The following is a 13565-nucleotide window of genomic DNA, read 5'->3' as shown; positions in this document are numbered from 1 at the left end:
GAGAAGATGAAGTGAAACACATTAATTTCTCACTCTCCCATGCTGGAGGTTTATCAAAACCCAAGAAGACAGGAGCACACAGACAGAATAAACAAACACCAGGTTCAAAAGGTAAAAACATTTTGTCAAGATAAAAATGAGGCAAGTATTCAAATTTAGTCTCTTGGATTATTTCTGAGACCGCTTCTCTGTGACGTGGATGATCCCTTTTATGGTAATACAGTTTTACAGAGATAATCTCAGATTATCTCTGTACTGGTACTCGTTCTTTCAAAAAGCATTATAGTTAAAACAGAAGGATGCTATACTTTGCACTGGAAGGGGAACAGAGTGCATGGTATCCATATTGCATTTGATTGTCTTATTGTTTATACTGTCTTTGTCTTATCTCTTTGAACACACCGTTCCAGTGCTAATGAAAATTACCTGTATGCACCACCAAAAAAATATAGATCCTTTGCTATTGAATTCTTTCACTAACCTTTATAGCAACAGACTAGTCATAGCATCGCTACTTTTGCTTCTAATTATCCGTGCAGTAAAGTACCTCTGTTTAAAGCCCAGTGTAGCCTTACGCATATGCTTAAAATGTTGACCATGAGGAAATTTTAAGACAATGAGACACTTCATAGCCCTGACCCAGAACCCATTAAAGTTGAGAGAAAGGCTCTCAGTATGCATTCACACTCCCTGTGGCAGCAAGCCAGATAAGACCTAGTATGTCCTGAGAAATGGCTCCACAAATACAGAATGGCAGGACACAGGTCAGCTATAGCTCAGCTGCATGCTCTGATGGTGACAAGCAATGGAGGTCTACAAATCCCAGTTGCTCTTGCAGAATACACCTTTCCAGGTAGGATTGGAGACCAACCCCAGTACCTGATCACTGTGGAGCAAACCATGACCCATGGTATCTGTTTGTCCAGGCACAGTAGTCAGGTGTGGGCTTGAAGGCAAGGCCATCTCCTGATCAGACTCAACGATTATCTTGACTTCATTTATCAGCAAAGTCTTGCAGCTAAATAGGTGTGCAGACAGACTTGGGGTTTCAGTTTAAATCTGCTGTGTGAAGTTAGTGCTGCAGTGACTTCTGTGAACTTTCACATTCAGAGTTATATTGTTTACATCAGAAATATTTTCTGGAGACTGTGCTTTAGGGAGATTTAAACAGTTTTTGATGTTTAAAAACTCTGAAGACTTAAAGATTTTACTTGGAGACTTAAAATTAGATATAGTTGGGTTTTATGGTGGGAGCCTTAAAGGTAGCTTCAGGAAGCACGTTTACATTACAGAGATTTCACTTTCATTTTGAACCCCCAAATCAGAACCGAAGTTTTGCCTAGGCAGGAATACAACAGCATATTTAGGAGGGAGAGACATGCAGATGGAACACACTTCTCTAAAGAACAGTAGCATTCTTGCTGCCTCTTATTTTCTCAAGATATGGCTTTGCAATTCAACATCGGGAAACCCTTAAGTTGTCCCAGAACAACAGAGAACAGAATTGCAAAGGTATAATACTATCAGTCTTGTAAAACGAAAAGAATTGTGAACATCATCAAGCATAAGTTGTTCCACAATTAGGTCAAATCTCATTTCAGAATAAGCTGTTCTTTAATCTCATATCCTTCTCCTCCTCTTCCCTTCTCCCCATAGCAGGCACACAACAGAAAAATAAATCTGGGTCTGTGTAGATCATTTTGCATCAGGAATTTAGAATTGTAAAAAGCTAATATAACAGAGTGGAGAGTCAGGCACTAAGTTTAAAAAAAAAAAGTCAAAACTAGTACACAGATATTTGAGAGAAATAAATATGGGGGGATATATTCAAAATAGAGAAAATACAGAAAATACAGATCTGAATGAAATTTGAGAGCCACTTTAAACATTTTTCTTACATATAAACTTCATTCATCCTAAAAATAGTGAAATGTTGTTAACAACGGAAACAGCGCCAATATTATATTGGGGAAAAAAAGTCTCAAGGGAAGCAGAGAAAAAGCGCTTTGAAGTAACCTTGCATAACTGAGTCCATGGGAACTTTTAAAACAAAGAAGGGTAAGCCTTCAACAGGGTCTTGAAATGATTGGGTTGTAAATTTGAGGCCTAAGGCGATGTGCCCATATTATTAGCACGTGTAAAAAGAATTAGTGCATTCTGAAGAAGGGAGAGGACTCAGATAGTAGAAAGGAAAGAAGTTACAGAGAAAGGCATAAGGAACAAAGGCAAACAGAAAGATTTCAGAGAGTGATAAAGTATTTATAGATACTATTAGAATCTATAATTTAACTCTCTTCATCTTGAAATTAGGAGCTTGTTAGATCTTATGGTTTACATGGCTTCATGCTAAATGTAGTTTCACATACTCTTCCATATGCAGAATGTCTCCTTTCTAAAAATAGTAAGTGTCAGTATCTCCAAAATGGTAATTCCTTTTCCAGCTTTTGGAACAGTCCTTTCCAAACGCATGCATAGGAGTTCTTCCCTTTTAGATAGCAGATCTGAAATGCAATCGACTTTTTTTTTTTCCTTCTTTCCTTTAATCTAGTCCTCTGAGAAATCTAAATTTAAAAAATGAAGAAATGGAGGCAATGATTGAAACACGCTATTTAGGGCACCAGTTTGTTTATATTCAGTTTGCTTATACTCAATAGTTATTTTTTAAATAACGCACTATTAATGGCAAGTGTGCCTCCTGAGGTCTGAATTTAACATTCTCATAGCAGAAAATTCAGTACTCGTTAGATAGATGCCTTTGATTGCCATCACCCTGCTACAACAAAGTCCTATTGAACATTCACAGTTCCTGCAGATTTCAATTATGGATTCTGTCAAAAGTGAAGTCTAAACTAAACAAGGATTTTTGCCTTTCCTATGTGGTTGTTCAGAGAGGGAGGACTAAGAGAAGGAGCTAAAAGCAAAATGATAGTTCCACAGCTTTCCATTGGGTTTGTGTATCTTTCCTCATTCCTAGAAGGAGAAATTTGCAAGCTTAGCATGTGGCAGAAATTCCAGTAGCCTGGTTAGGTGGGTCACTAGGACAGATTTGCAAATGCAACTCTAACTAGGCTTCCCTCTCCCTTAACATTGTTCAGTCACAAAGTTCTTAAAAAATAAAAAAATAAAAAAAAAACCCAAACCAAAAATCCTCTTTTGCACAAATAGAAGTAGTCCATCCATTGGCCTGGCCCTCACTATCTTACTATTCAGAGAAATAAAAAATTTTCATGTCCATGTTAAAAATATTTTAAAAAGAAAAAAGAAAAAAGACAACTCGGACTTTTCTAAAAGCCTCTGAATTATCCCCCTCTTCAACATCATATTACTGGCAGGCAGGCAGATACCATTTTCAAGTTATAAAAATGAAAATAAATTTTTACTGCCCATTAACAGGGGAAAAAATTACCATGATGTTATCAATTACTGTCTTGCTAAACATTTAGCTGATCTCTCCAGTTTGCTGAGACAGAAGGGCATATAACATGGTGGCCTAGTGGGGAAGAAGTAATGAAGTCATTAATTCATTCATTTATAAAGCAACAAATTAACTTTCCTTCATCACAGGCACTTTGAGGTCTGAAAGGTTAGCCATACCACCTAGGTGCCTGAGTACACAGGAACTGCCAGAGATCGTACAGCAAAACGATACGCAAACAGGGTACCCAACTCAAGATGCAACTCCATGGAAGCAAAGAAAAGAGAAGGACTGTAAAGGGTTTATGGAAGGAAAGACTATGAAAAGGACCAGGCAAGCTTCTGGAAATCCAAGCCAGCTCTGACATTTGAACATGCTTCTCTGCAATGTTGTGGGCCACATGCTGGCCCATATACATACACGCACATATATACACACGCTTCCTGCAATACCTATTTCTGGCATGTAATTAATTAGGTCAAACCTTCAAGCCTTGTTCCTCCATCTACTCCACATATCATTGATCAGGGAAAAAAGATGCAAATTATTCACTTAGACCTGTCTATATTGCAGGGATAAATAGCATTGTTTCCCTATCCAATGCTGCACTGAATGTACGAGAAAACAGAGGAGGAAACAGGGAAACAAGATTCTTTAGCCTGCAGGCATCACAACTGTTGAAAGGATGCTTGTAATCTCTTAGGTAAACACAAATACATACGCAAATACACAGTCATTTACTGTATTTTCACAGGCTTTAGCTTGTGCTATACTCTCCTGGACTAGGCCTCATATTTTTCATCATTCAGGTCTGAATAAATGGTTCTGAAACTTTTAATTACATGTGTTTGTGAGATTTATACACTTCCATACTTCTTGCTTTCCCAATGAAAAAAAGGAGAAAATTAGAGGAATTAGAAGTGTTTTGGGAAACAACACATCTACACAACCTAATAAAAAGGCATCCTATAGCCTCACATTTAGCATTCAGTGACATTTACGCTGATATTTAAGCGTGAAAATCAAACCTTGGCCAACAAAATACACCCTGCACCAGACACAAAATATCCTTCACAGATTATTCACCTACGTGTCTGGTTTTAAAAACATACACAACGCAAAACAAGCCAAGCAGGACCTAGAAATCCCTGCTGCCTCTCTGCATTACGTCCCACAACACACAGGCACTAGCAGGCATTAAAAGTGACGCAGGCAGCAGGACTGAGCATGTATGGAATTCCCCCTCTCCCTTGTCTCTCTTCAAACTGGGTTCACATTGACGAGGGGGAATTTTCCCATTGTGTGAATCAGTCCTGGAACCTGTCAGAAACCAGGGCCCAGCTGATACAAAACATCTGCAGACACTGCACAGGCGAGGACAGACCGGCATAGTTTAGACAGATGCCATCCCAACGATTCAGCAGGTGGCAGCAATTTGCATGAAGCCACCCAAATGCACATTTCACCACTGTTCTACAGTTGGTAAGAACACACCTTCATTTTCTGCGTGGTCCAAGTTATCTGGTACAGCATCAAGGGTCACAGCAAAAGAAGGGCCCCAATATGACAGCATACTACAGCAGGTACTGCTGCTGGCCGTAATAGGGGGAGTGAAAACAGCTTCAGGTTCTTCCAGTAACTAAATGCCAGATCTCCTCAGGATTGTCTCATCACACACCTCATCCATGCTGAAAATCTGCAGCTAAACAGCATAACAAACAGCAGCACATACGTTCACAACCATCAGGACGACAGCTCAGTTTCAACAGCAAACTAGTTTGCCGTGGAACTACAGCAATCACTGGTATCCAGTTTCCATACAACGATGGCAGTTTGCTTCTGCCCTGGAACAGATACCTTTATGTACTGTGGCATCAGAGGGCTGAAGAAAATATGTCTGTCCAGTCTAGAAAAAAGCTCTCTTCTTCAAAGGCAAGTTCTGGAGTGACTGTTGGTCATCCCAGACCTGCAAGACAAAACGACTCCACCATGCTGCGCTAGTTTTTCTGCACTAACAGCACCAGTCACATGGAGGTAGGGCAGAAATTCATGCATCTGATTTATTTGCTTCCTCCACGAGCTACTGTTTGGAGTCCGGCCATGTCTATACAATTCCCAAAAGATGATGCATGGACTATGTGCCTCTCCCACATCATTAGGTTACAGTTAGGAGGATCTTCCCCAAACAATCTGCAGCCTACAAAAGCTGTAAATGTATAACCCAAAGCATCTGTCTATATAACCATAAAGAAAAGAGATCCCACGGTATATCACAGTCAGTTCCTAACATGACACCAACGTACCAACCTGCCGAGTGCTGGGGAACATGCTTCCATGTATCTTAACTTTCAGCATAGGTATTAGAAATGACAACGTAGCCTTGATAGTCAGGTGTTGCAAAACACACACACACAAAAAAAAAAAGGACGGAAAAAGGGCACGTGGGCAGTTTTCCTGCCTTAATCCGAAGACCATATGCTAGAAAGCATAAATAATCATTAGAACAGACACAAGGAAAAAAAAAAAACACAAGCTTTTCCTTTTTTTTTTTTTGCGAACACTATCAGATAAAAAGACAAATATTTAAAAACCCAGAACAATCTTTAAGAACTAGCAATACATTCTGACCAAAAAATTTGCCATTTTTAAAGTACTAGATAAGGTATATCTATATATAAACAAACAGCACAAGATAATATTCTGGAGAAAGAAATAAATCATTACTGACAAATCACTCTTATGCCACACCTCCTCAAAATTTCTGAAGAAAGATTGTTTATGTTTTTGAAGCTTGATCAATCTGTAAATCCCAAGAAAAGAGTAAGGAAGAAAAGGGAACATTTAGCAGATATACTCTGGAAACAGAGAATATGATGGGAAACTGTGGATGAAGATGGGGAACGATGAAAAGTGGACTTACAATTAGACCCTTACTTTATTTCTTTTGTTTTTAAAGAGAGGATGAGTTTAAGCGAGTCAGCATATTGAGGAATGAAACAAACTGGATCAAATTAAATTAGTCTTTGAATAAAACAAAACAACTACCTGCACTAATCTCAAGTAGAGTCACACAAACGTAAGCAGAAGGAAAAAAGCTTCATGGAGGGGGAAGACTTAATTGTACTTTTAAAATTTACTCAGATATATTTCTGTATTATTTGTTTTACCCTTAAACATCAAATACACTTGGCATGCAATTTAAAGGATGTTTTATGTGACTGTTAGTTTGAAAAATTCAAAGTGATATCCCATACCAGATTCTTTCTAAACTGGCCATTAAAAGTTAAAAGTCACCTTCAGAAGCTAGCTTTAGTCTCCATGACTGGCTTTTAGTTAAATGTATTACTTCATTTCTAGCTTTTTCAGAACATAAGCTATTTAGAAAGAAACATGGAACTCCACTATGCAGTTTTTAGACTAACATTTTCCTGGATAGAACCATCTTTAAAAAACTCAGAAGGTATAATTGCTAGAGGGTGTTTTAAAATGAAAATCCTATTTGGACAGAAAGAACATTTTCTGTCCAGTAAATTAATTGAGTACCAGCGTACTATCAAACCTAATAGCTAGCTGTTATTGGCACACGAAGTAGCTTTACAAGTACCTTAATCTTTTTTCCTCAGTTTCCCTGCTTTAGCAAATGAGCACATCACTTAGAGATCTGAAGAATATTTACACATTTTTAAAATTCACAGCACTGTTTAAGAGCCACCTATTCTTTTAGAAGTTTCATTTGCTTTCTTAAAATGACTTTAGATTCTCAGTTTCCAACTCCACTAAAGCCTTCATATTCTTCTGTGCATTAAAAGATCATTTTAATAGTTTATCGTAATTATTACAATTACCTTTGTCACTTCCATAATAATAGAAGATCGTCTTACTGATAGCACACCAACGCTTCTGCCATTCAAAGCCAAGAAAACTGTGGTCTGCAATTAATATAATTTGTGTTATATCACTTTATGTCGTTATTGAACACAAATATTTTACTACTTTTCAAGTGTGAGGTAAGAGGGAGAAGGAGACAGGGAAGGTGCTAAAGAAAGGAAACAAAATCTGGATATGAAGAGGAGAAATGTACGGCACTGAGAAGGAAATTAGAAATAAAAATTGGTGGTAAGAAAACAAATGGGAATTTGAAATCATATAAAGAGAGAAGTCATGTGTAACATTAAATATAAGGAAATAATGAACAACTTCCTAAATATTTCCTAGAGTTATTGCAGCATTAAATGGGTATTAAAGTGACAATATAAGATTTATTGAATCAGGGTAAATATTGACTGAACCAAAGCTGAGATCAATATTTGCCCTCTTGAAGGAAAATAAATCTTGATGCTCACTGAAACATGAAGTCAACATATGGTACTTTTACATACGTTCCTAATGTTTTCTTCAAAAATATCTGAAAGTGTCTGAATTATGGCTGACAGTGGACTTTCACAGCACAATTTTTTTAGTCAATAAAGAAATGGGATTTTCTTTTAATACTACAGGAGCAATTATGCGCTGTGCTTCTTTTGCATAACAATGTGTCAACATTTCAGCTTCTATTCCATTTTATTTATCACTCCTGTATAAAGTTATTTGTGTGTATAACATCAAATACTGACACATGGACTTCCCAGATATAAAATATGCACCAGTTTTCACATAGTGTCCTGGTTTCGGCTGGGATGGAGTTAATTTTCTTCCTAGTAGCTGGTATAGTGCTGTGTTTTGGATTTAGTATGAGAATAATGTGATAACACACTGATGTTTTAGTTGTTGCTAAGTAATGTTTACACTAGTCAAGGGCTTTTCAGCTTCCCGTGCTCTGCCAGGTGCACAAGAAGCTGGGAGGGGGCACAGCCAAACTGGCCAAAGGGCTATTCCATACCATATGATGTCATGCTCAGTATATAAACTGGGGGGAGTTGGCCGGGGGGCACCGATCGCTGCCTGGGGACAGGTTGGGCATCCGTCAGCGCGTGGTGAGCAGTTGCTTTGTGCATCACTTGTTTTGTACATTCTTTTATCATTATTATTATTATTTTCTCTTCCTCTGCTGTCCTATTAAACTGTCTTTATCTCAACCCACGGGTTTTACTCTCCCCCCCCCCCGATTCTCTCCCCCATCCCACCAGGGGCGGGGAGGAGGGTGAGCGAGCAGCTGTGTGGTGCTTAGTTGCTGACTGGGTTTAAACCACGACAGATAGTTAGGCCTACCTTTTCTGCGTTTTTCCAGGTATCCAGCCTTCAGAACAAACTGAAGATCTTGAGCTGCAATAGGAGGAAACTGATTCCCTGAAAGAAAAATAAATTCTGTAAAGTACTGCATTTTGAGAAAAATACTATAGTAGCATTAATAAACTTATGGATTTTACACTCTCAATATGAAGGAGCTACTGGAAAAAATAATTCTAGTAACTACTATGCCAGATTATTTTAAGTACAAAAACCCTCTAACTATAAATGTCAGAGCTGTTGCTGCTGTCCTCACCACTTTAGTAAGGAAAAATATAGCTGCGTAGCAGGCCCTGCAAGTCTCAGAAGGAAAAATACGTAATTAAACAAGCTACAGCAACTTAGAAAACATTAGTTTGTGTTTTGAATGTGGTCTGTAAAGTAAGTTGGATAACAAAAGCAGTAAGTTTTCAAATGTGCAAATAAAACCAAGTATCACAATTCAACACAATTAAATTAGGAATGTGGTTTTCAATACCAGCTTTGCACAAAAACATCTTGAAACAACATACAAGGTGGGGACCCTCTATTACACCATCTACAAAAAAAGAAAGCAGATGAAGACATGATAAAAGGTGATGCCTGCTGTTGACAGGCATTGCCTAATTTGCAATATGACACAAAAGTACTGCCTATAGGATCTATAAGGCGATACTGGATAGACCAAAGACATTGCACAGACTACAAAATTGTTGATCTACAGATAGTAATTTTAGATTTTGTAGAACATGGCTGCATCTGCAAAATGGTAGGTTCCACTGTATTTTTTTCCTTTTTCTCAACCGCTAATTCATAGCTAGAAGCATGAGACTGACCAGTCAACGCTGCCTCAACTTAAAATAGAAATCTAGATGTTAAAAATTGTTTTCCATCTGCACCCTTCCCCCCTAAAAAAACAGGATTATGATTTAAATGTAACTCCTAGTATTAAGAACAGAAATATGCTAGATATGCCTAATAATTAACATGTATATAAATCTCATACTGTTTACCACAAGCAAAAAAGCAGAACAAAGCTATTCCTGTGCTGCTGGTTTTTTAAGTGCATGTGAGCATCACAGTGAAGTTCCTACTACTTATTATCATCAAATATTCATAAGAGTCACTGTAGGTAGGTGGCAAGTTTACATGGCAGCAATTGTTCATCAAAATATATGTAATCTCATTAAGTTCTACCAATAAAAATAAATAAAAAAGGACTGATATCAGCAGACAACCCCTGTGGTAAAAAAACACTTTAAACCACACAAGGTGGGTTAAAGATCAATTGTCTGAACTTGAACCAAGAACACTGTCTCTGGAAGGTGATGCCAACTTCCTGGATTTTTAGGTTGTCCCTTAAAATAGAAATTTTTTTTAATCAGTGTCTACAAATTAGTTGGTTTATGGTAGTCTTATTTAAACACAGTTTAGAGAGGAAAAAATACAAGAAAAAGAGGTAGGAACTTGCAGAGAATGTTATTTTTTAAAGTATGAAAATACTTAAAATGAGAACGCATTCCTTATATAATACAACTGGCTTTTCAGACAACAAAAGATTTTGTTGGATACCATAAGGTAGTAGATAAAATTTTATACACATTGACATTTCCGCTGAATTTTTTTTATTAGTATTATTTTTAAAGATTAGCAGTACACTAGCTATTATTTCAGCTTCTATGGAATTCTTACTACTATGTTAAAAATACAAGGGTTATTGGCTCCACGTACATGCATTTTAAAATGCTGCAGCTGTCCCCCCTCGCTTGACAATATGCAATCACTGCACAACGTTAAATGAGAGTTTAACACAAAGACACTCGCTGGCTGGTACATGGTAAGTTTAATAGTTACTTTAAAAGATGATCTAATGGTTATATTATGAGTGGGGGAGGTGAAGAGTTTTACAAATATACATAGTGTGCTGCTTTATATTGGTCATTGGGAGGCATCAGTGTGCAACACTTAAAGCTTTACCTCATCCAGTAGGGCTCATTTTAGAACAGTGCATCCCCACAGATGTGGAAGACACAAAACATAATTAAACAAACAAATAAAACCAGATCACTCTTAAATTTTTGAATTTAAGAATTTCAATAACTATTTGGATCTAATTTTATACATTATTGTTTGCATCGGTTTGGTTTTTGATGAGAAAGCTTGGCAAGTGATCATTTAGTGAACAGTCAAATCAAATGGGACACATAGTCCCAAACAAGCACATGCTTTGGGGACTCCCTAATGTTATTCTGCCTATAGGTAGAAGCTCAGCTGAACCAACTACTTCAGAGCGTCAACATTCCACTCCCGTTTTTGCAGCTTCTGCTGAAACAAGTCAGGATAAATTTTATGATGGTATTTTCTGAAACCACATTTATTTTGCATAGGGCACTGAAAGCTCGTGAGGAAAAGAACCTGCATGAAAAAAGGCAGTCTTCCACTGCTCTGGTGGCAGTGCAGAAAGAAGTCCTCCTCCCACCCTCAACCTGTAGAGATGCCAGTTTCTTTTTCTGTTCCTCAAAGCAAGTGAGGTAGCAACTCCACAAAACAGCAGCAGCTGGTCAGCCCTGCTGCTACTCACAATCTGTAAGTAGCTGAAGCAAAAACACATCACATGCGTATTATCATCCTTCTGTCAGAGAAGCCTGGGAACCACAAAATATGATGGAACTTTAGTGGAAAGGCAGGAGAAAGGGACCCAATTGTAATATCCCAAGACAGAAACAGCTGTACATGAAAGAAAAAGCATAAATCTGGCTAAGTTCCTTCTTTCATTCCCCTGTACATCCAGAAGGAAGGGGAGGGAGAATAAGTAGTATGAAAAGTATAAAGGAAAGAGAAGGAACCACCTCCTCTCAGATTCTCATTAACCACAGGTGTTGTGCATATGTGGCAGGAAGAAGGCACAAACACAGATAGACTCTTACCCCTGTACTGGAACAAAAACAAGGAGGGGAAGAAAGAAGAGAGAATGACATCATCCTTCCAGCTACTGCCTAGAGCCAGCATGGAAGACTCCTAAACTATGTCACCTTTCTACCTTCCTTCCACTTTTTCATTGCTTTACTTTCTTGTCCACATCTCAAACAGGATTTAGAGTGAACTGCAATCCCTAGATGTGGGACCTCCCAATTGAAAGCTTGGGAGTTGCACACCAGGTTGGTTTTTGCAGTTGCTTTCAGTCAGAATGTTGCTTCCTCATTCATTTGAAATGGATCAGGCTTGGCACAAATCTCCTAAAAAAAAGTATCACTAAAGCAGCACTTCGTTATAGTAAAGCAGCATTTGTTTAGATTACACTAGCAGCTGACATCAGAGACTCATTAGTTGACTATGGCATGGGACTTTCAATAAGACAGCTCCTTCTACAAAGAATCTATTTAACACAGAGAAAGGCTGCCAAGAAAGAAGGCATTACCATTTTTTTAATAGAGAACTGTGAGGCAAATTAAACAACTTGCTTCAAATAACAATCCTTTAGAGTTTAAAGCTCTGAATTCCCAAATATTATACTCCCATGCACGCCCCAGGACATCTTCAGGACAAGGAAAATTTTTCCCTTCCCTCATGGATGCAGGTGAAATGGCCTGAGTTTCAGTTTCCTCTAATTTCACTGGAAATTGTCCACTATAAGAAATGAAATTTAGAGATGCAAGGAACTTGCATCCTAGGGATGCAAGATAGCACCCACTGGTATTAACTTTCTTGGGTGCCTCAGTATTGTCGCTCAGATATTTATGGTCAAACTGATTGCCAGATCAGAGCAAAATTTCTCTCCCAAAATCAGACCAGCAGAGACCACCATGTCTTCCTACCTACTTCCTACCCCTGTATGGTCTGTTTCCAGATACATCTCAAGGATTTAGAAATAAAGATGCTAAAAAGGCCCGTAGTCTTCCCTGGTTTCTCCTTTGGTACACTGTAGTTTCTGAAGGCAGTTTTAAATACCAGGGAGTAAAGTGGCACTCTACATCAAGAAGTGCTCTGTGGCTTGCAGCTGTGTGAGTTTACAGGTGGAGAAAGGTACAACAATTGCTCCCGTGTACCCTTCCAGACCTAATTTCTGCTGTATCATTGCCCTGACAGTGGTAGGCAAGCACAGAGTTGAGGATACAAAAAAAAGTCTCCTTTCCATTCCCAAGTTTCTACTTCACAAATAATGTCTTGAACCTTATCCTTTTGATGTGAAAATCAGGTCAATACTATCCAATATTTGGGGAGATTATTATCTTGCATTCCCAATACACAGTATAAAATGAGGGAGGTCCATCTGCTTAATGTTAAAGGTTTTCCTTCTTTCTTGACCACCCAACTCACAGATGAATCTCCCAGAATAATTTCTCTTCTTATCCTGGTAGGAATTACTTCAATGTACTCCAAACTAAAATCTGCAAGCTATGCTCCACATGCATATTCCCAGACTCATGTGTACAAAGGCCATCAAAGACCAGATAAAAATATTTATGAGGCCTAAACCTTCAAGTTTTAGAGAAAAGTATATTACATATATAATGCACCAGGCTCTTCCTCTTGGTTCTAGGCACTCTTGTGCCAAGTGACCAGCTGGCAGTTATTATGATGCTCTTGCTGCCAGGCTAAAAATTCCTCCAGTGAAAAGAAAGTTAAATGCTCTCACTCAAGCATAAAGCCAGCTTTTCTACCAGTCATGCTTTGACTTCAGAAAAATCATGAACATTATTAGTAAGACAGTCAAAAGCCTGAAATATGCAAATTTACACCCTACTGCAATAGTGAATTTGGCCCATTACTTTAAAATGGTTTCATCAGTATCACTTCACATGATAAAGCATGAAATTCAACCATTACACATGGCATTTTGATTTTTGGAGGACCCAAAGGTGTTAAAACTTCATTCTGTATACAAAATAAATAAAACAAAACTAGGTTGTATTATTCTGCACCGTATACCAATAGGAAGATTTTT

The 13565-nt window shown here is 38.1% G+C and overlaps 1 protein-coding gene across 1 annotated transcript in view; it reads right to left on the bottom strand.

The window, feature by feature from the left end:
* The window catches only part of SKAP2 (src kinase associated phosphoprotein 2), a 122827-nt gene that overhangs the window by 42527 nt on the left and 66735 nt on the right, over positions 1-13565 (bottom strand). Inside the window, exons 5-6 of the mRNA XM_072854092.1 lie at positions 8624-8701; positions 7261-7344 (exon numbers count right to left, since the gene is read on the bottom strand). Coding sequence (XP_072710193.1) covers positions 7261-7344; positions 8624-8701 — 162 coding nt within the window. The remainder of the gene's footprint in view (positions 1-7260; positions 7345-8623; positions 8702-13565) is intronic.

The sequence above is a fragment of the Ciconia boyciana genome, chromosome 2 (genome assembly GCF_034638445.1).
Source record: "Ciconia boyciana chromosome 2, ASM3463844v1, whole genome shotgun sequence".
Classification (NCBI taxonomy): Eukaryota; Metazoa; Chordata; class Aves; order Ciconiiformes; family Ciconiidae; genus Ciconia; species Ciconia boyciana.
This window is presented reverse-complemented; position numbering and strand designations above follow the sequence as displayed.